We start from the raw sequence: 23,938 nt of genomic DNA on the forward strand, positions 1-23,938 counted from the left end.
GTCCAGAGTCAAGTTCCAAGTCAAGACTGACAAGTCCTGAGTCAAGTCCCAAGACAAAACAGGTAAGTCATGTATCAAGTCCCAAGTCGAAACAGGTAAGTCTGACAAGTCCCAAGTCAAGACTAACAAGTCCCAAGTCAAGTCTCAAGTCCTAAATTTTGAGTTTCAAGTCCTAAACAAATCATAATGCACTCTTCACAAAATGTAATGCCATTTTAACAAGTCATAATATATTAAAATTACAAAACTCATGCTTTTTAAAATTTGTATTTTAAAACAAGTGAGACTGAACATAATCACAAAAAAGTTAGACGAATAGTGTTAACGTTAGTTGATGGCACACTTTTTAAACTTTGGGCTTGGGGGGGAGGTATCAAGTATTTTCAAGTCAAAATGCTCAAGTCCAAGTGAAGTCACGGGTCATTGGTGTTAAAGTTCAAGTTGGTGTTAAAGTTCAAGTGCAGGTCTTTCTTGATTTCATCAAGTCGAGTCTGAAGACATCAAATTTGTGGCTTGGGTACACACTTCTGTCATTTAGTATCACTATCCGTGTTACAGCTGCCACACTGATCACTGAATAGCCTCTAAAGCAACGATCAATAGTCATTCTCCAGTAAAACAGTGTAAACCACTCCTCTATCCAGGATGCTGCCTTGTAAGCAAATTCCACAAAGTTCCTTCCCACCCAAAGCATTCCTGCTCCCACCTCTCCACCCGACGTCTGAGTGCATCTCTGGATCTGCAGGATAAAGATGCTGCACAGACTGTTACTGGGTTCAAAAGCCGGCTAGTGGGTGGAGGAAAAGCATGCCACAGAGCAGGAGAGAGGCCCTGTGTACCCAGAGGCCTACTTGTATCAAGTGCCTGACATGCCAGTCAGCGCCTGGCACCGCGGCGAGGCCTGCAGGCGTCCAAACATTTCCGCTGAATCAAAGTAGCCTCCGCACAGACAGACAGACAGACAGACAGACAGAGCTTAAATGTCAACGTCGCTGCGCTGGAGATGCACACAGACAATGAGATTCCTATCGGTTCGTCCCTCTCCTGCTCGGGGCAGCTCCCCTGATTGCATCCTTTGAAAAAAACGCCACGGGACAGATCTGATGGTCGTTACCTAGCAACAGGTGGTAAGAAAGATACTGGCCTGGCTTGAAGGATGAGAGGAGAGACAAAACCACTGTTCTCCTTCATGAATTATGCCGGTTCTGAATAGAATAATACTGACCTGAGGACTCGCATGAATACCAATTGGTACTTGAGGCTCGGTCCTGGAAATTTAATGACATCACTTGTGAATGCGGGACGAGTGCGAGTGAGTCTGCACTTGGCAGAGCATCAGGCAGTGACCTGATAGCGGACACGATTAGAGTGATGCCAAATCCAATGGAAAATTGTTTGATGGGGAGACACTGCAAACACCAGCAGTGGATAAATTATATGTTGATATCTGTGAAGATGAAGTGGGTTAAATACTGACAGAAGTTATATCTGTTTGGGTTACAGAGTGGGGAGTAAATCGCAAATATTGTCTCCTGAATAGTTTTGATGCAACCTTTATTAAATTAATTTTGTTTTTGTATTTAATTATATTCATTTTACTTATCTATTTTTATATCCTGTTTTATTTACTCTTTTGTAAACATGCATTAAACACACAGTATGTACTTCGTATTTATCATGTGTGGGTGAATTAAGGTGGGGGCAGGACCACAGGGTGTGAATTTATTTTATCTTGTATTTCTTTAATTACTATTATTATGATTTTTTATTTAAAATTAATTTCCCAATAATTTGTATTTTATTTCTTTTAATTGTTTATTTTTATTGTTAGATTTTTAAAATGTTTTTATTATTATAATTGCAGATGATGATGGATGGATTATTATTATTTCATTTTATTCAAATTTTATTTGTTTATTTTCATTTTTCTAATATTATTATTACTCCCATTTTTTTCCTCCATTGTTTTTAATTACTTTGTTTTTCAATTTACAGTTATATCTGTTGTTATTATATGTACATATTTTATTTGTGATGGTTTAGGTTGTTGAAGTAATTTTAACAATAAAAAGCATGATAAAAAATACTAGTTATTATTATTATTCCGTATTTATATATTAATTATTGTAATTTTTATTTAATTTTGTCATTTAATATTTTTTATTTATTAATTTAGATTTTTGTATTTATAATTATATTTATTATTATTATTATTTATTACCATTTTTTCTTCTCCATTGTTTTTGAATACTTATTATACATATATACTTATTATATGTACATATTGTTTTATTTGTTATGGTTTAGGTTGTTGAAGTAATTTTTCATAACGAAACAATAAAAAGCATGATTGAAAACCCCCCCCAAAAAAACGACAGGAATTTTGTCTAATGTGACAGTGACACTATTGTGGGATGCAGAGCTGTTAACCAAGCTTTTTATCCTCCTCTCTCTTGTTATAGCTTATTGTGAAGCCCACCAATGTCTGTTTAGTTGCTGACATGTTAGCAAATACAGACGCAGGTTAAAAGGAAGTTCGATCGTCTTTTTCTTCCTTAAAAGCTGCAGCACCGGAGGAACATGCATTTAAAAAAGGTGTTGTATATTTAAAAGTCCTCTCTCTGCCGCCCACCCTGATGTGCAGAAATTACAGGGTGTTAACTGGCACTTTAACATTACTGTTGTGTCAGAGTGAACTAATTATATGGTGAGAGGTATTCAGTGAATCCCGGCTGGCAGAAGCATCACGCTCACATTGACGTTAGGAGGGGGAATAAAAGAAAAAGACAAATAAACACAAGTGCTCGGTTGAATTACGGGACAAAGTCTCTATCACAGCAGTGTAATGAATGCAAGGTTCAATGGGAGCGGTGAAAATAGATGCTATTAAAAGGGAGACAGAGAAAGATAGAGGGGAATACAGCCAAAATGTGCTTTTGTTAGGTGTGCTGACAGTTTGAGGCCAACAACAGCAGAGGAGAGCAGCAGCTGCTGCTTCTGAGCACATCAATACACACCCAGTGTCAATGCTTCGCTCCTCATTAGGTCCAAAATAGTTTGGAGCTTTTTGTCGAGTCATGCTTTGCTGCTCGGCCTGATACAGCTGACGCCACACATTTGGAGCTCATCCCCACTCTTACTGGTTTTGTCTCCTCACCTTTTCTTCCTTTCCTCACCTCCTCTCTCCTAAAACCTTCCCGTCATCACTACCCACCCTCCTCATTCTCACCGTACATATTTCCAGACTCCTCATTTTGCTCTCCGACTGTTTGTGTCTCCGCCGAAAACTCAAAAAGATTCTTCTGGGGTCATTAAGTTCGCGTCACCATGGCAACAGCAGCTGCTGCTGTAATGCACAGGCAAATTTATTTTGCTCTGTAAACACACTTAAAGCCGCAACGCCAGCCGAACAGCCCTGGTTTTGAATGATGATTTGAATGAACAGCCCACTAGTCAAAACATCCAAACATACTGGGTGAGTGTCACACTGGTTTGATGACCTCAGACGTGCTGCTGTAATGGTTTAACTTTCTCTACAAATGGCTATCTTTTAGCTGCTTTTACATATTAATTGACTGCTGTGTTTCAAATTATTATAAAACCACACTTCACTCTGTCTGAGGACGCCACAACATCCGGTTGAAAGGGCAGTCAAATTGACACAGAGAAATTGATACTGTGAGGGATTGATGGTGCTGGAAATTCCTGCTAAATTACCGCAACTTCATCATCGTCGTCATCGCAGCACGCAGGTTTTGGTTTCTTAGTAACAGCAGGCATGGCAGGAATGCAACCTCCCAAGCACATCGGAAAGAAAAAAAAACGGCACAGCGGACGTTTTCCACGTCGACCTTTCCAAGAAGGTGTTTGAAGGAATGAAAGAGGGAGGCTGTGTCTGTCACCGGCTACGTTATTAGGGGTATGCAAGACTGCATGTAGACGGGAATATTAGTGGAATACTTATTTTAATTAGCCAAGTAAACAGCTCAGTAGGACTTTTGTCTTTTTTGGAATAACGGCAAAAAACGGAATATTTTGTGCATATAAACATAGTCAATGTCATCTTTGGTTGCCATTTATCGTTAGCAGCACACATGACAGAATATTAAGCTCTGTGATTGTATAATCTCTACAAAAATGCACCATAGGAGTCGTAGTTTACTTCTCTACTTATATTGTCATGTACTCAACCTTGAGATGTGCCGATACTTTACATTGTGCTAGTAGTCTGTGAACGTTCTACATAGTGATAGAGACGTGTTGGATAACAGTGATAGGTTAAATCATACATTAGCGAACACATTCAGCTCTTCTTACCTTGCACGTCATCATGTCGCTGACCCTCTCCTGCATGGACTGGCCGGCTTTGGGTCTGACCAGGAGGTAGAGGGCTTTGACATCGGGGCAGGACCTCAGCAGCTTCTCCACCAGCACTTTTCCCATGAAGCCCGTGGCTCCCGTGATCAGCACGTTCTTGCCGGCGTAGTACTCCGGTATGGACGCCATGCTGCTGCCAGCTGTGCCACTGCAGATGTCTGTGAGTTTGGTCGATCCGTCTGTCGCCTGCTCTCCTAACCCGTCCAGGTCTTCAGACAGCTCCTTCACAGGGAGTAAGAGGAGGAGGAGGGTATGAGTGTGAGGGCTGGCAGCCACACCGTTTTAATACTGTATCAGGAAGTACTTGTGTGATGAGGCGGTTCAGTGAGAAGCCAAATCTGAACTGTGAATCACAATAATGTTTTGCATGAATGTAATGTTGTCTTTAACGGCTTCAGTTTGATATCATTTTGTGAGGGGAAAAAAAGCACATACAACAATGTAGATTGGTGGCGTTATCGCTCTGTTCTGACCTTCAAACTGCAAAGAGAAACAACTAGTATACAAATGAGATGAATATTCATACAGGCAGATAGAGAGGGGGGTAATGTTCAGGGGCAACTTGACATCAGCTTGTGAGTGTGTGCTCCTGAGGAGAAGTGGAATTTATAGGCTGCATAGTTGAAACGACTTTGGTTTAGAACATTTTAGAACATAATGAAAAATGTCCAGGGATGTTTGTTGCATCTTTTCATTTCCTTATTTCCTGTCGTGTCTCTGCCATCTGTGATAAAGTCACAAGGATACCCAAAAAATACTTTTCCCAGAGTCCCAGATGATGCCTTCAAACTGCTTAGATTTGTCCGACCAACACTTCAAAAACCCAAAGATGATGAAGGGCATTTTACACTGACACAAATGAACGGATTTGTTGAGAAAATTATCATTATTATTATTATTATTAACGGGTAATGAAAATAATTGTTACACTCATACGATTTAATCGACAGATCTGTGAAACTAAGTTTCTCCTCAAAGAATCACATAAAAGCACCACTTTAAATCTTGTGTTTACCAAAGATGTGCTTATAAGTCATTGAGCCTGAAAAAAAGCATAAAAACGACTTATTGACTAAAGAAATCTTATCTTACTGAGACGAAAAGAGACTGATTAGTTGACTAATCGACTAAGAGGGGGCAGCCCTAGTTACTTCTAGGGGTGTAACCATCCATCGATATATCGTTTTAATGATCAACGATCCAATATATCGATGCAAAGTGAAAACATCGATACATATCATCATCTTTAAGCCCTTATTTATTTCCCCTATATTTCCTTTATTTTGAAATTCTTAACTGATAAACAACATTAACTTAAACAGGAGAAATTTGGCACGTTATAGTGAACAACAGGTCTATTTGTAATCTTCTTCTTTTTTTTTTTTAAAGAATAGATTGTTTCATTTAAATGTCTCGAAGAACCCAGTAATAAAATTGTCAAATCATATTTTAGTAATTTTTTGTGAGTTAATATAAATGTAACTGATTGTGTTTTATAGTCATATGATATTGTCTCATATTGATCGCAGGCCCCTGAATTGAATCGAATCAAAATCGTATCGTTGCTGACTTTGTGATATACCAGAGTCAAACACTCACACTCCTCTGGGTGGGACACGGTGACCGTAGAGCTCTACTATCTCTGCCCTCCACAATCAGACGACCCAAACCTCAGCAGCACAGGACGTACAACTGCAATCACAGAATATGACAATAATATTCCACTAGACTATCTTCTATCTGCTACCAAAGTTACACCGCGAACCGCTTGTTTTGGAGACGTCGCATGACATCTCCACTGCGTTCGTTCATGTAATCTCTCTCATTCCACAAGGTCTTACTGTAGTTGTGTGTGAGGGTGTTGACTCAGGGTTATGGCGGTGATGGCGACGAATCCAAACCAACATCAGCTGGTTAGCCACAACATTTACACAACAATCTCCAGCCATTGAAATCAAGAAAGAGCCAAACAATTCCTCACACACCTGCTAGGACACACATTTATCAAAGATAAAGTGACCCAGAGTTGCACTCTGCGTCATTATTTCACGTTTTTGGACGTGTTTCTGCTGCTCTCATTCTGTGAAAACTTAATTGGATCAATTGCTGCTCTAATGGTGGCAGTCTAATGGACTGGGCCTGCTTAGTTGTGCCAATTCAATACAATAAATCAGGAGCTGCGTTTGCTGCTTTAGCAGTGGCAGGCGGCCAGGTCCCACAGGCTCCTGATGAGGACAAAGACACCAGACATATAGATGGATATTAAGACTGATGAGGCTTCAGCTACTGGTCATTAGCTTGTAAGCACTGACTCAGTGTTCATGAACTGTTCGCTGAATATCTGGAGGCAACAGCAGAAGCAACAGTTGGCTCTATAGCCAGCAGATTTCATTTTCTAGTCAAATTGATGACGACAGCATTTTATTGCAGTTGCGTCAACCTCAAATGGGCCATTGTATTAAAATACTTCACACATATTTCCAAGGAATAAATGAGACACGAATTAGATTAAAGATTAGTTATAAATATCAGCGATAAAAAGTGAAAAATCTCAGCAATATAATAACACAAATATAAACAATATGAGTGATAAAATACAATTAATGAGTGTACAAACATCTGCAGTAGGGCTGGGCGATGTGGCCAAAAATCTTCTATCCTGATATAGGTAATTTCACATCTTGATAACGATATTTACATTAATGTAAGACAAGCAGTGGCAACAAGTCTTTATATTTGAGTAGCTGGAACCATCAAATGTTGCCATCTTTACTTGAAAAATGACAAACAATAAAATTGATTATGAAAAAAGTTGCCAAAAACAAAGAAGTTCTGTTGCAGCTCTAGTGACAACTGTTGCTTGTTCCACAGCTTATCTGTAACAATTTGGCTTCATACTTACAAGAAAACGACGACCTTCTTGTGGATTTTATTGCAGCTCTTTGTTTTATTTGATGGCTATAGTTGTGCTGCCAAACATTTACTGTCAAACCCCCACAGAGACAACAATACTACAGCGGGCATTTATAGCCACTTGAGGAAATGAGTGGGAGCATGGGAAGTTTATCACGGCGGGATTACGGCTACAGAAAAGCCCAGAGAAGATGACGTACACGGTATCAACAAGAGTAAATTACTGATGTGGGTGGGTGGTTTATCATATTGTGCCCTCGAGTCAGACTGTGTTTCAGACAAAGGCAACAATGTCCACATCATCACATCTAATCCACCAGCTTCTGTGGAGGGAATATTACAAAAACACTAGGGCTGTCAAAGTTAACGCGATAACACAAATTCATTTCAACGCCACTAATTTCTTTATCGCATTAACACAATTTTTTGGTTGTAGTGGGCTCAATTTTAAGGCTAGAGTGAAAATACTCGCATCATATGAAACTAGAAAACATAATGAATCCGTTGGTACCCACATGTCATACTAGCTTGTTGCGAAGGAGACTAAATAACACTCCAAACTTATGCTAAATTTTGACCTGACATGGCCATTTTCAAAAGGGGTCCCTTGACCTCTGACCTCAAGATATGTGAATGTAAATGGGTTCTATGGATACCCACGAGTCTCCCCTTTACAGACATGCCCACTTTATGATAATCACATGCAGTTTGGAGCAAGTCATAGTCAAGTCAGCACACTGACAGCTGTTGTTGCCTGTTGGGCTGCAGTTTGCCATGTTATGATTTGAGCATATTTTCTATGCTTTCTGGACAATATTTGTCGTTGTGAATTGATTTCCAATAATAAATATATATTGATACATATGCATAAAACAGCGTATTTGCCCACTCCCCACTAAAACTGAGCCCGCTACAACCTCCGAAAGATCGATTGTCTTAATGCGTTAAAGAAATTAGTGGTGTTAAAACCACCTTGACAGCCCTATAAGACATATTTGACAAATCTCCCTTAAGGTACATTTTGAACAGATAAAAAATGTGCGATTAATCACGATTAACTATGAACAATCATGCAATTAATCTTGATTACATATTTTAATCGATGGACAGCCCTAAAAAAATGTATAACGTATGATTTAAGATACAGTTTGGAGATGACAAAAAGTGAACTGTGAACTTTGGTTTGTGGTTATAAACAATAGTACAAGAGTTTTTACAGAAGCAGCACGGCTTATCTGTAACTATTATGGCTTTATACACACAAGAAAAGGATTTTTATGTTTTATTTGACAGTTATATTGTGATGCCAAACATTTACAGTCTGAGACTTTGTCCTTATTCCCTTTAGACAATAACTCTGAGCCGTCATGTGACTGTCTCTCTGATCAAAAGCATCGTGTTGGATGTGTGGGCTAAAAGCTCACAACCACGCTGCCAATGTTGCTGCTCATTTGTGTGTAACCATGACAACGATGCACCGATACATCACAGGATGACAGCTTCCTGTCTCTGGTTGGCATCATCTTCTTCTCAAACCAATCTCAGGACGGAGCAGGGCACGTCCAGTCCTGTCGAACATTTGCCAACCAGCCTGTTAAAAAAAATGGGGGCTGATGGGATGCCTACTTGTAAATTTTTGCACTTGGCAACAAAAGCACAACATTTAGCCAAGACTGACGCTCGATCGGCACTTTTAGTGACTCAGTGGAGCTTGTGATTTGTACACTAGATGAGTTTTTTTCTGCTTGTTTCATCCTGGGCTGCAGATTCCCGGCATGTCTGCCCCAAAGACAGAAGATGGAAATCAAATCCTCCTGAGCCAAACGTGGCCCAGATAACAAAACAATCTTGTGTTTACTTGCTTACCCTCCATTCTGCCGTCTGTGCTCGCACTGTTGAATTACACTCCCTTAAACACACAGAAAAAGATGTGTGTGCATGTTTGATTTGCAGAGGAAAAGAGGCGTCACAGAAACTACACTAAGGCCTGACTTTCAAGCTGAAAGCAAAGTCCACTGAGCTTGAACTCTGACAGATTATTTAATCCCTTTTATCCAGTTTTTTTTAATTTACAGACGACGTAATATCTACAGATTTACTACTCTGTATACACAAACATCAAATTAAAAAGGTCGGTCAAGGTCGTCTGCTGACATTCCAGCTTTGTGCTTCACAGAGATTCCCTGTGGACATGAGGACAAGAGCAGGGGGGCTGAAAGTCACTACGGATTAACGCCCGACAATGGAAATGTTCCTGCAGCTGGAAAAGTGTTTGCGTGGACGCAGCACGTCTCAGATTCATGACACACACTACTGCATTCCTCTGAGGTTAGATAACTCCACCTCCAGCCTGTCAGTTAGGCTGATGATGTCCAGCCACCTCCTGCTACAAGCCAGCGTGGAAACAGGAGCTAAACTGGTTACATCATGAAGTCCAGCTTCTGTCTCTTCATACTAGAGGTCACCCAATAGTGGATTTTTAAAGGCCGATATAATAACGATAGATTGGAGCATGAAAAAGCCGATAGCTGATTAATTGGCCGATATCTTCTTTACTTATGAATACCCCGTTTTTAATAAATACGTTATGGGTGTGTTTTTCCCCTGTGAGTAAGCCTGTATTACTCCGGTCAGGCTTGATACAAGCTTATAACACTAATAACGTTACCGCCAGCAAAATACCTCCGCTAATTAAATCCATGCTTTACTTTATAACCACAGTGGTTATGTCAAAGCATAATGCGCCTATTTGGAAATGACCTCCGCTAAGTGTATTTCACCGATGTTTCCTAACCCCAACCTGGGTGTGTTTCCCCCTGTGAGTAAGACTGTATTTCCCCGGTGTCAGACTTGATACTAACTTTTTGGAAACTATTTGGAAATTACCTCCACCAGTCGGTCTCGTCTCTGAATCAATCACATTGTTACTCAACATTGTCTCGGACAAAGAGGACTCGGACTTTTATTTCAAGAGCGGTCAAGACCACAACAGTGGGGAAATCACTAAATTGCCAGTGCGTTGTCGGATTTATTTGTTAACGTCATTACTGCGATTGGATATAAAACTTCCTGCTTCAAATGCAAACAATGACGATTAATTTCTAAATTGAATTTTTTGTAACCGTTAACGACTGTCACGCTTCCCCGACCCCCTTCAAAAAAACTCCAAGAAATTGAACGCGGAGGAGATGTCAGCCAAATCTTTAGTAATAAAATGTGGCTACATAAAAACCCACAACAGTACTGGGACTCACACTGGTCTGGTCTTGGTCGCAACGCCTCAGAGTCCTGGTCTTGACACACTCTGGTCTTGGTCATGACTTGGTTTCAATTTAGGTGCTCTTGACTACAACACTGACCTCCGCTAAGAGTATTTCATCGATGTTTCTCCCTTCTTCTGTGTTTTTCTCGTGAACCATTTTTTCTGATCACAGGTAGCGGCAACTTGGGTGTGTGATGCAACTATGTCATGGCAGGTGTATTGCTGAGGACCCAAGGAAGTGCAGTGTCGAGTGTTAAGTTTTTTGTATGAGTGGCTCTCGAGAAAGCTGCAAGCAGCAAAACCACAGGTCAAACATTCGGCCAGTTTTTTGAACGGGCACTGCACTAGTGTGTCTTATAATTCCCTAAACGTGTCCTCGTCAATCTTTCGCATAGCAAAGGACAAGCAGAATAAAGCTCAGACGATGTGTGTCACCATTAACCTTGTTGTGTTGTCACTGATGAATAAGATAGTATTCTTTCTACAGTCTGCTTTATGACTTGAAAGGAAAAAGTACTGGGCAGCAAGGGCGAGCACTAAAAGCTTCAGGGACCAGCTTCTCAGGTTATGATGCCATCGTGACAAAGTACCGCGTCGTGTCCAAAGTCACTCAGGGTCATTTCAAAAATAAAGTTTAGAGAGCTGCTGCACTCATGTTTCCTTTTCTTCTGACTGAGGGTTTTTCTGCAACTTTCCTGAAAGCCTCGCTCCCCAGGAGGTCTACGCCGTTTGTCGGAGGCGGGTTGTTTTAAGCCGCAGCTCTGCAGTCCTTCTGCTGCCTCCGGCCTTTCCACCTAACACAACCCCTCTATTAGTGGGTCAGCCGAGTGCTGCTGGAGACACAGGCACAAATCGAGCACTACAGCTGCACGCTGGCCAAGACCATTATAAACGAACAAAAGCTGACAGCGGCAGGAGGGAGGGGAGTGTGGGAAAAATAGAAAGAGCACAAATGCTGCAAAATGCAGCCAATAATTAAGGCAGCATTAGTCAAGTTGAATGCCAGAGCTGAGCAACACAAAAGGAAAGTCAGTGCCTTTCACAAAATAACAGTGACAACATTGTAAAACAAAAAAACTAACTTGGAAAGCGGAGTTAAGTGTACTACCACTGCGGGCAGTCGTTCTTACATCCCAGTGCCAACATGGAGACCTCTGAAAAGACGAAGTCCAACTTGTAAACTCAAGCTAGGAGAGAGGAGGGTCTAAGGGGCCAAACAAGACTCATCTTATCCAGTAGCCAAGAATGGAAACCACCACTAACAGTGGGTCTATAGACAGGAGGCGCAGTGTGAGCAGCTCCGTTTGTATCTACACAGGATGAGTTCAGGCACAGTATTGACATGTTATCAGGCCATTAAATAGGCATTATTGGTCGCACTATAGATGTGGGTCATTAGGAGCATGCTACGTTGTAAAAGTGTAAAGCGAAACTTAAAAGCAACACGTTCTAATATGTTGAAAAATTGAATGAAACGTTACGTTTTGAACACAAACAAAAATGTTTCTTTAGGTTTAGGCAACAAAAACACTTAAGTTAAGTTAAGTTACAAATAACTGTTTAAAAAGTGAAACTTAACACTTGTGAATACAAAGACACACGGGATGCAAACCCCATCCTACTTCACACCTTATGGAGTTTCATGTGTCTATAGTACAGCGCCTGACTCCAGCATCTGCTGGTTGTGTCTAGAAGGGAACCCGCAAATTGCGAAATCTGATCTGAGATCTGCAAAAAATGTTGCGAGACTCGCTGCCCGACGACCTATCCTAACCTTAACTATTCCAGATCAATGCCTAACCGTAAAAGTCTTGCAAGAGTTTCCCAAGTGTCCTGGTTTCCTTCTAGCCACTACTGCTTCTGTCAGAATTACTACGGTCGCCGTCATGTTCATTTATACCTTCTTTCTGTGATCGACCATGTGAATATATGATAAAACATACTAGTGGGTGTATTAGGCCCCTGTTGACCCACATCTATGATGCTTATAGCGACTGATAACGCCTATTTAATAACCGGACAACAATCTAATCAGCCGTTATTGAGCTGTAGGTCACCCCTGTATTGGCATGATGATCATCTACAGCTCCTTCCGTTTCAGGAAGGAGATAAGAGAGGAAATGAGCAAGTCTGGGGATCGGGTAACGACCTGATCATGACATTAGATTAGTAAAAATATATTAGATTCTGGAGAAACAAAGAGCTGATTGACTTCATTATAACTAGCTCTCAAGAAAGTGATAAAACTTGTCAAACTGATGGTTCGCCTGTTACTGTTGCTGCTACGCCTGTCGAGATTTCTGCTTTTTTTAATCACTCCATGATCAATATGAACATCTTTCCCAGCATGCTCCAGCTCGACTCCCCCGCTCCAGTATACGAGGTTGTGACATTGGCCCTTTACACAAACCCACGTAATTGCACAGCACTTTTAAGGGCTCTTATCCCAGATTGCATTACTGCACAAAAACCAGCAGGTCTTCTCTTCCACTTCATTTTTCTCCAAGGCAGCGAAAGGCTAATCTAATTAGAATTAATTATATTAGCGGTGGACTTCAAGGATTTAAGCAGTGTCTCTTTAATTTAATCTTTTTTTTTTTTAAAACAACAAGTCAGTTTCAAATCTACACGTGAAGGTTGTTGCTCACTATCGGATATCTGACCACAGGAGATTAAGTGCGTGTGTGAGAGCTTATGTTTCAGTGTGTTTGCAGTGCATTGTCTCCATTATGTCTGATGGCAGGAGGGATTCTGTAATTACACCAGCGGTCCGTGAGTGACAGAGCCTCTCGGCGCTGTGGTCGTGTCAGTTTACGCCTGGCTCAGACCCAGGATGCCAGTCGTAGTCCCGAGTGATGTGGCCGGGGCCAAGAGGTCATGAACCGGCACTGTGGTCATCATGGTATGAATCCCACGCAACACTTTCTTTTATTTTTTTATTCAGACAGAAGTGTAAACAGAAACATGAGGGCTAGACCCCAGTCTTTCTACAGACGGAGGGTGTAAATCTTCTTTTCCATGGAGCGTAGATAGCCTAGTGTCAAAATATTCACCAGATAGACATTACTTTTACACAAACCACACACATCAATACTGAAGCCCAATATCCTTAATATCAACCCAAAAAGCCTGAATATGTACACAATAGCACGATATGTGGGCATGGTCCACACTCCCTCAAGCAAGAGCACTGGGCCCCAGTTAATTTGGATTTCTGCTTCGAGGTTATACAGTAAATAACCGAAACAAACCATGCACCTCTATCGAGTAACAAAACCACACGGTCGCCACTTATTAATGGAAAATAGGGATAAAGAAGCAGCCTATAATTGTCTCTTTGTACCTAAAAAAATACAATGGGATTCAAAGCCTTGGGAACCAACTGTTCTGCCATCTCTTCAAAAAATACACACACATGCTGGAAAGCAGTCTAGTATTCAGCATTAAAAAACAGCAACAGCCTCCCGTTCACTTCCATTCTATCCGAGCGAAGGGGCGAAAAAACATTCGCCTCCAGTGGCGAAGCAAATTTGCATGGAGTTCAACTCTGGTGAACTGTCAGGCGAATATGTGATGGTAACTCGCCTCCATTCGCTCATGTGTGACCGTGCCTTTAAAAAAAACAAGCAAATCTCTGTATTATAAACACTCTGCAGCATGAGTGTGAGACGCATGTAAAATCAATCTATTCTGATATAAAGCAATAACTTGGGCCTTAAATGTACTTTAATCAGTTTAAAAACACAAAAATTGCATTTATTTATCATTTACTCTGAATGAATAAAATCAACTAGAGCTCAAACAGTTAGTTGATCGACTGAATGAATTATTTTGATTAATCCTTTAATTGTTTGTGCCAAAAATTCACTGGTTCCGAGTACTCAGATGTGAATATTTACTGGTTTTCTTAGCCATCTATGATAGTAAATTGAATTTCTCTGGTATTTGAAGATATCTTCTTGGATTTTGGGAAAGTTTGATTGAGATTTTTCCCTGATTTTCTGATATTTTAGAGACCATAAAGATTAACTGAGAGAAAAATCAACAATGAAAAGTTGTTGCAGCAGTCAACCTGATCTTCATTGGCTTATTGTTTTCTTAAATGCCTTTTTAAACCCTTAAATGCACAGGTACTTTACATTATATCACTACAATATGAATGTCCACACCTTTCTTAATGTCTTCCCTGAAGGCTGTGAGTAATGCATTTGTGGTTGCTGTGTGCAGTCTAAATTTACAAATCATTTAAATATGGCTTTCACAGGAAAAACTGTTACAATAAAAAAAAAAGAGGTATCACTACTACTAAATGTTCCTGTGAACTCTAAAGATTCATGTTAGCCACAATTACAGTATGATTCCTCGAAGCTAAACCAGAAGAACATGAAGACTGTTCTCAGAAGGAGATTGCTTTGGACACAGAAACTGGAAACCACGGCGGCATCATCAGGCCACAAGAACAACAGGACTCTTTCTTTCAAGTGTCAAGACAACTGGCATCACCAGGAACAGTGAATGAGGGAGTGTTTAAGGACACAAAGCCTTGAATTCGTTTCATTTTCATCCAGCATGCATTTGGAGGAGGTGTGGTTTTGAAATTCTTGCACATGACAAAAAATATCTTCTCAGACCCCGGCTGAGCCCAGTGATAGTCTTTATGATCCATGTGAAGCAGCCGTTACCACAGCGGCTGACAAGAGGCCCTCACTTTCAACAGCCTGACACATGTAGACATGCAGTGACGATGGGAACGGACCTTAATTGGTGGTGAGGCAGTTTCAACCCCTTATCACAGAAACCGAAGCGGACCGGGCCGGTCAAAGGTCACAGCTGCCCCGTCACTTATCGTGCAGCCTCATGTTCCTTCAGAGATCACTGAAGCTCAGCGGGCGATTCCTCGAAGCCGCTTTCACTGCTACCTATAACATGTTTGCTGTTCACTCTAGGGGGGTGATCATTCAATATCACTGTTTATGAACCTTCAGTGGCATCATCCAAATTAATGACTCCAAGCAAACTGTAGATAATAAAATTACCGTCGGTAATAGCCTAATAATGTTCCTGGAAAGAGCTGTGTAATCTGGTGCTGCTTCTAGAGAAAATAGGACATTTCCTTGAAAGAAAAGCTCAATTTAAACCCAATTAAATATTCATTCAGTATTTATTTATTATCGGAAGCTTTATGTTTCATGTTTGTTGAACTATATGCTGGTTTGTAGACAAATTACACAGTTTTGCATATTCAGCTGACTTGCTGTGCTCTGATGGAAGACCCTAGTGTGCACCGACAATTAGTTGGAATTAATTAATTAGAGGCCAATTGAACACCGTTTCCACTTCCCTTTAATTAGCATTTCTAGGAAACTTCCTGGGAAATTATTCAGGAACGACAAAACCCCTAAAATAAAGGGTCACATTTTTAGTACATCTCCTGCACTTTTAGTTTATAGATGTATAACATCTCCCAACAGCCTGCAACCACATTAAAAAAGTTATAGTAACGTTACTCTCTTTGGCAGGTACTAAAATATTCAAGACCTTTCTAAATGAAATTTAAGACTCCTTAATAATCTTAAGGACTTTTTTTGAGGGAGCTGAACTCAGTGCTTTGTAAAACTTTAAGACCTGCAGATACTCATGAGTCTGTTTTGGATCAGGTCGAAAGTTTAGACCTATAAAGACCTCTTACTTTACATGCATTTTATCTAGATTTGCCATGTCATGATATGTACACGATATCGGAGAAATTAGGCATTCAGAAGTTCAGTTCTCTTTACACTTTCATTCATTCACAATCTCTGTCTCTCTCTCTCTCAGCTGACTACGGGCATTCACTCTCAAACAACCAGATTTTGCCACGATCTCTCTTAGCCAATCATATCATTGCTATCAAATTTTAAAACTGTTCCCTGCTGCTGTCAGTTGTCATTGCAGTACGATCTGATGAGACGCTCCTCCACCCCATCAACTCCAGTATTCATCATATTCAGTGCCCAGCCCTGCTCAACATCTCATCATCGGATCTACAGCAACTCCCTTCACCACCACCACCAGTGTGTGGAGTGTCTAGACTCCACGGGGGAATATTTTTAACCAAACACGGCCTCACTACCCCCTTTAATATGCTTCGTCACGATGGGGCCTAAATCGCCAAAGACTCTTCCCTATTCATATTAGTTTGCACTCTAAAGAAAGTCTCTCCTGATTGAAATATTGTTAATAATATTGTGACACTAACAGCCATATGACAATCACACTTAATCCAAGAGTTGCACCTGTTATAGTCACATTTATAGTGTGAAACTGAAGCCTCAGTGGTTTGACACATCGTCTTGTAATTCATGACTTGTCCGTGCTTTTGAGCAACAACCAGCTCGCTTGCATGGAAACCAATATCTGTGACCAAGTCATTTAATCAGGTATCCGGAGCAAAGATGGATTACAGCGAACAAGCAACACGTAAGAGTAATGCACTAAACACACACTCGATAGCTTCACCTTGTGCTGCTGCCAGCCAAGTTTATAATTACTGACACGGGAGCTCCGGCGTCAACTGGTGAGCTGTTAGAGTATCTCATCCATCCATCCATCCATCCATCCAGTATGTAGATTAGAGCCAATGTGGAAAACACACTGATGGTTTTGGATACAAGAGGCACGAACATCCACCGATTTCATGGTGCTACTGGACAGATTAGGATACACTAATCATGCAACATGATAACGTTATACCATCGTAATCTTTTTAACGTTGGCGAAAGTGACACAAGGAAACACCGTGATATTATCTGAAGCAAACAAACTTCTCGCTAGATGAGATGATCAACTTTTAAAACATGCAGAGTGGTTGTGCTGATGCCAGTTTCTGTAAATGGACAAATATATCTGTGCCAGAAAGACGAAGTTGTTGTTGTTGATGCAGGAGTGTGTGTTTGTGTGTATTTCAGGGAAAAGAGGATGCAATCAGGCTGCTCTCTTCCTGGGATTGGAGTGAGGATGTGGTCGACCAGGGGCCACTTTAGAGCCGTACCTTCCTGCCAGAGAGGCCAATGTGGTCTAAAACGGAGGTAAAAGAGTTACTTTTATTGGGTCAATGTGGCCCTTCAAGTGGCAAGATGCTTTTAGAACAGATGGTAAACATGATTACTCTGGAAGAGCCTCATCATTGCACAAACAAGTCATTAATAATGCTGCAACTAATGATTACTTTCAACGTCAATTTATTCTTTCTATCATTGTTTAGTCTATAAAATATGTGTTCCCAAAGTCTTTTAGTAGCTGATTTTGTTCGAGTAACAATCTAAAACCCAAACATATTCAATTTACAATAACATAAAACAGAGAAAAGCAGAATATGCTCAAATTTGAAAAGCTGAAATTTGAGATTGTTTGATAAATTAATTAACAATTACGATTAATAGTTTATCAAAACAGTTAGCAAATGATCACTTAAATCGGCTAATTGAAGGATTTCACTGGTAAATACTCAGTGAAATTGCCTTCTCTGTGGAATGTCGTTTTGAAGCCTCAAGTTCGGCATTTCGGGGTTTAAACAATCCAGTTATCATATATCATATTTTAGCACCCCACCAAACTAAAAGCTAAATGCATTGGCTTTGACCTGTACAGTAAATACATGAGTAGAATAAAAGGCCGTACAGTCAATAACAACTTGCTAAAGGGTTTTGTTACATACCAGATAAAACGGGGCTATTTACTGTCTTTGATCCGCCTTTAACAAAATGCCTCATGGTTCAGCTCAAAGCAGCCTTTATGTCCTTTGTGCCCGGCCAACGCTGTGATGCATTGTGTTGCCTCCGTGGAGAATGCAATCACAATAAGCTCCTGCTCTCGTTTCTGTTCGACTAATCAGCGGGCAAGTGGGACGAAATACCTGCTAGATATTTATGCTCAGGGAAAGAAAAGACAAAAGAGAGTATAAAGAGAAAGCTATGCATAGTCTTGGCTGCCGGCCTTAAGGACCATGCATAGGAGGGCTGGGCATTCATCCAAAAAGCCCCAGACGGAGACAGCCAGGTTGGGCCAGCCTGACATCACTAATGGGGTCCAAGACAAACATCACTCCAAATTAGCGTCAGAGGCTTACTCCTTTAAAAAGACAAAACCTTGAGCTGTGACTTAAAGGACACACTCAATGGTAAACTTCCCCCTCTTGTAGCAACTAAAGATGAACGCCTCGAACATGAGCGGGCTGCAGCCCAGTCAATTAGCCAGCCGCAGCCTCATGCGATGGATGATTTTGTAGGTTTTGGGGAGGTGAAAGAGGACGCACTTGTTTGACAGGCTGCTAAAACAAACAGTCGGAGTAATTCCAACTTTCAAACAGTAAAAATTAGGAACTTGGTGTTAATTCTTGGCTTTGTATTTACCAAGCGTCTGGAACAGATTCTGTAACAGCAAGAGCAACTTTAACTGCCACAAAAGTCCAGACACAAGGTCAATAATGACGAGAATAAATTATAAGAAAATGTCATGGTATGACCTCTAAGGCATTATTTAGTGAATTAAATCAGAAGAAAATCTCTTTTTACACATCGAAGACCAGATAAAATGAAGATTTTAGCTTCCTGGGAAACTATCATCTCTAGGAAAAAGTTAAACTTTTAACTAGAGCTGAGACGGTTGGGCAATTAATTGATCTACAGCAAAATTATTAGCAAACATTTTGATAATTTAATAAACTTTTAAGTCAACTTCTAAGCAAAAAATACCAAACTCTCTGGCTCCAGCCTCTCAAATGTGGGAAATTGTTGCTTTGCTTTGTCAAAACAAACTCAATATCTTTTTTTTTTTTTTTACTGTTGTTCGGACAAAACAAACTATCTGATGATCTCATTCATTTCTCGATTTTGTGCCTCCCTCCTCGTCTCCTCTATCTCAGCGCTCAATCTTGAAGGATGTCCCAATTCCTAAAATGCATCTCGAGGAGCGAGGAGGCTTTGCCAGAGGAGGTATAAGTGAGGAAATACCGGTGTTTCCTTTGCTGAAGTCTTTTTGGCACCTGTGATGTATAAAGAGGCGTGACAATGGACAGCTGATGTAGCAGTGCTCCACGTCATATTTAATTGATGATGTTTTGAAATGACGGCTCCTTTTGTTAAATGTCTGTTGCTTCAACTCTCTTCCTCGCCTCCTCCGCTCGCATCTCCTTGGGCGGGACTAAGTCACGAGGAAAGGAATGAAGGATGTACAAACCGGGAAATGGGAAACTTATCTATGTCATGAAATTGATATTTTAAAAAGGATGTTAACTGCCTCACACATGGTGAATCACTTCTCTATACAGTAAACCCTCATCATGTACTTAAGTTTGTTTAGACGTGTGTGAACACAGATTACAGCCTCAAGGCCACGGTGTGGATTTACCTGCCCGTTGAGTCGCATTAATTCTTTGACTAAAATGTGTAATTACGGAAGGAAGCCCGGCACCACCATGTTTCTGGAGACACCCTCGACAGCAGATTACTGTAACCGAGAAAGTGATGACGCAACATTCACTCCCTTTACCGCAGCTATAGAGAAGTATATCCCAGTGTAGCTTCAGAGTAGGTGAACCAATATTGACTGTTCTGGTCTAACAGTTAGTGTCAATAGGAAGTGTTGAAGTTTGTAAAAGCGTAATTTACTGTAGCTCAATCTTCATTTAAAAACTCTAATCTGTGCATTTCTTCCCCCACTCTTTATTAAAGCACTTTGTAATAAGTTATTATAAATTCAATTAGATTATGCACACTTTATAAGCTATCTTAGAAAGATCTTGTGCTGTCTGTGTGGTGGTCATTGGCTCCATTAATCAACACTGGGTGACTCACTGGCAGAAAGTGCCTCTAAATCCTCTCCATTACCCTGTAGTGACACGCTGTTAGAGGAGCACCCGTGTTCATGTGGGGTTCAAAGTCGTTCCACCCATCAGTATACCCCTCTCTGGTTATTAACAGCCAGGAGGCCCACAGGAACCACAGCTGGAGGGGGGGTTGCAAGGTGACCGATGCTAATTTACAACATCTGCTTGAGCCTTCAACTCAACCAACCAGTGGTTTTGAACTCGAGGTAGAACAAGTAATCGGTTTGGCCGATTAATCGGTGGCGCCGCAAATATGCTGTTTTGCAAACTATCGTTATTGGTGGAACTGGGCTCTGAAAGTGGCTGACACACAGAACACATGGAGTAGGAGTACCGATTGGTCTTATAATGTTTTAAAGTTACATGTTGTCTAAACACGAGCAGCTAGAACAAGAACTTTTGGTATATCTCAAGAAATATCTGGCAGCACCTTACAGTTATTTTAATTACTGATTATTCTAGATTGTTTTCTCAATTACTTTGATAGTTTTGTCTATAAAATGTGAAGACAATAGTGAAGTACTACCATTATCTCCCAAAGCCCAAGGTGCCGTGTTCAAAGATAAAGTTGTCTCAGTTGTTTGTTGATTAAACAATCAGCATCAGTTTTAAATAAAGAACTTTTGGCTGAATAAAACATGGTTTGCAGTTGGAAAATGTCTCGATTTTGAGTAGAAAATATCGACAAAAGAATAAATAAATAAGCTTAAAAATCCAACCAAGAGTCAATAAGCATAAAGGCTTGATACTCTACCGTAACAGAAAGACAATTGCTGCCAAAGCATGAGTTGGAAAATAGGGAAGCAAAAGTGTTACGTATACAAGATAATCTGTAGATAAGATAAAACATGCAAAGACACTTGTTTGGTCTGGTAAAATCAAACAGGATGCCCTCTTTAAGGGACTATCCTCAAGGTGATCTACACTCCCTCCCTCTCATGGCCCCGTTCTGCTGCTCATTTATCCTCTACATCCGCAGCCTTTGCACCAAATGCTGATTCAAACCAACCTAGATCCCATGAGAAACAACCACAGGTGCCGTCATTACCGCCTGGCCTGAGAAACAACACAGCCCACAGCTAAACTGTGTGCTACTTTTAGCTGATTTTACACCTTTTAGCATTTTATTCAACACCTGCGTTTTCTATTTACTGTTCATTTTACAAGTGTTTTTCTCTTAAATTGCAACGTTTATCATTTATGTAGGCTACAAGAGCCATTTAGCTCTGGTGTGACTGGCAAACACAGACAGTACGAGCAATCTAATTTTCCACACTTAAAAATTACAGAAAATTACAGCGTGAAGTTGTTTCACTATGTGGTTGTTGGCATGAAGTGGAAATGTCATATATGACGATATTATGAAGTTAAACAGCTTGGGCAAACGTCAAACAAACATGCCATATGCCAGAGACAGCTGCATTAAACAGGTTTACACTTGAATTGTAATTGCTGTTCATTTTTAAGATTTTTTTTACCGAGTTGCTGGTGCATGATTTATTATTTTCATAATAAATAACAATTCAGTAAATATATATGTATTTACTTGTTACATTTTGTTTTACAAAGTTAAGAAAGCAATGTTTAAGTCAAGCCTGATGTTTCCTTACACATAAAAGAATGATCCCAGTCACTTCCACACAGTGAGGCATACAGCTTATTAATTAAAGCACTCGGATCGGTACTCGGTATCGGCCAGGTATCTGTATCGGGACTGAAAAAGTCTGATCGGTGCATCCCTAAAACTAATGACACTCCCAACAGCCTCAACTGCACTTTGTGTTTAGTGCTAGTTAGCTAATGATAGCATGCTTTAAATGTCACGGAGACTTTTAAGCTGATGACATTTCACCTTAGTTGATCTTTGAGGACACGGTCTTATGAATACGTGTCAACTGGGAGCATCCTTCCTTTCCTTTTATGCAGACAGTAAACAGTGATTTATGGTCCACGTGCATCTAAAATCCCCCTGAGGGGGCAAAACAATCCGAGTCACTGCAGCACTTCTTTAGAAATATGACTAAACTGAGAAGTATGCATGATCTATTACATGTTACATCATGTTGAGGCTATATGGGTTTCTCTCCTCCTCCTCCACCTTTAGACACACTTACACTGACTGACAACACCGACAACATAAAAAGAGATTTACATCGTTGCAGTGGTTGTTTATCTGCAATCCTCTCACCCCAGACCACATCTTAACTTCACACAGCATCTCTCAAACTGCCTGAAACTGCAGTTGACACAGAGATGCAAGGAAGAAAACAGCTCCCACGCTCCCATCATGCCTCTGCTCTCACTCACTGTACCATACTACTACTCTCTGAGGTGTGGAGATGCACAGAGGAGGAGGAGGAGGAAGAGGAGGAGGAGGAGAAACTAACTAAAGATGTATAAAGAACAAGAGACAGGAGACACATGTAAACAAGGCAGTTGATGAACCAGGAAGACAAAAGAGGGACTTTCTAAAACCGCCCTCTTTGTTTTACGAAATCCAACAGTGTCACTTTAACTTCTCAGAAGACACCTTAGAGGCAGGAAGTCAGAATGATTTCTGGCAGCATGTGATCATCCTCAGTGCAGCTATAAATACATAAATGAGCACACATTCAGGAACATGCATGGCGTGCACACACACACTTACCTAACTCTTATCTGAGAGCAAAATATAGGTCATCATCTCGTGATGATAATTAGAGCTCTATTTGTGAACCTGATTTAGAAATCAGCTTCTCTATTTGCCTCTGACAGTATAGCGGAGCTGGTGACAGGTTTATGATCACACATCGAAATACTCTATGATGGACTGATATTTCCTGTTAGGCTTTTTCCAAATAAAAGGAAAATTGGTACTAGTTGTATAGCTTCATATGCACAGGTTTACCTCATTATGACAACATCTCAAGTTAAGACATCTAATACTGATCTGAGTACAGACTATATTGGTTTATTGTGTGTGCATTACGCCAGAGGTGTCGCTGTTAACAAGCATTTCTGATTCTTACAAACAGTCCCTTTAAGTCCCGAAAAAAAAACAATTAATGCAACTTTTACTGTCTCTGTCTAGCAGTTAGTTTGCAGTGATTCCTGGAGCTAATAAAATGCCACTTGACTCCGAACAAAAATAAATATTGACCTTACACCGCTGGCTATTAGCCAATGTACGCTCTGACCTGAGGGTCTGTCTGTCTCTCCAATTTAATTTCAATTTGAATGGATGACACCCTTGTGCATGTAAAGTATGATATTTGGCAACAGCAATGCAGCAATTATCATGATAATGCACACAATATGAGTGGCATATAATAGACTTTAGAGCAGTCTACAGTAGAGTTTATTTTCTTGAATCAAAAGTGTAAAAATAGAACTGAGATAAATAGGTAGACAGGACTGACTGCTCTGATGTGAGGTCTGTTTCAAGATCTTTGTACAGTTTATTTTATTTATTTGTATTTAACCTTTATTTAACCAGGTTAGTCCCATTGAGATTAAGAACTTCTTTTCCAAGGGAGACCTGG

General features: G+C 40.4%; 1 protein-coding gene across 2 annotated transcripts in view; it reads right to left on the reverse strand.

Annotated features, from left to right (window-relative positions):
- Nucleotides 1-23,938, reverse strand: part of LOC141761535 (fatty acyl-CoA reductase 1) — a 56,416-nt gene that overhangs the window by 29,507 nt on the left and 2,971 nt on the right. For both annotated transcript variants that reach the window (XM_074624911.1, XM_074624909.1), the window contains exon 2: nucleotides 4,318-4,599. In XM_074624911.1, coding sequence (XP_074481012.1) covers nucleotides 4,318-4,599 — 282 coding nt within the window. The remainder of the gene's footprint in view (nucleotides 1-4,317; nucleotides 4,600-23,938) is intronic.

Source organism: Sebastes fasciatus, chromosome 23 (assembly GCF_043250625.1).
Source record: "Sebastes fasciatus isolate fSebFas1 chromosome 23, fSebFas1.pri, whole genome shotgun sequence".
In the NCBI taxonomy this organism is placed as follows: Eukaryota; Metazoa; Chordata; class Actinopteri; order Perciformes; family Sebastidae; genus Sebastes; species Sebastes fasciatus.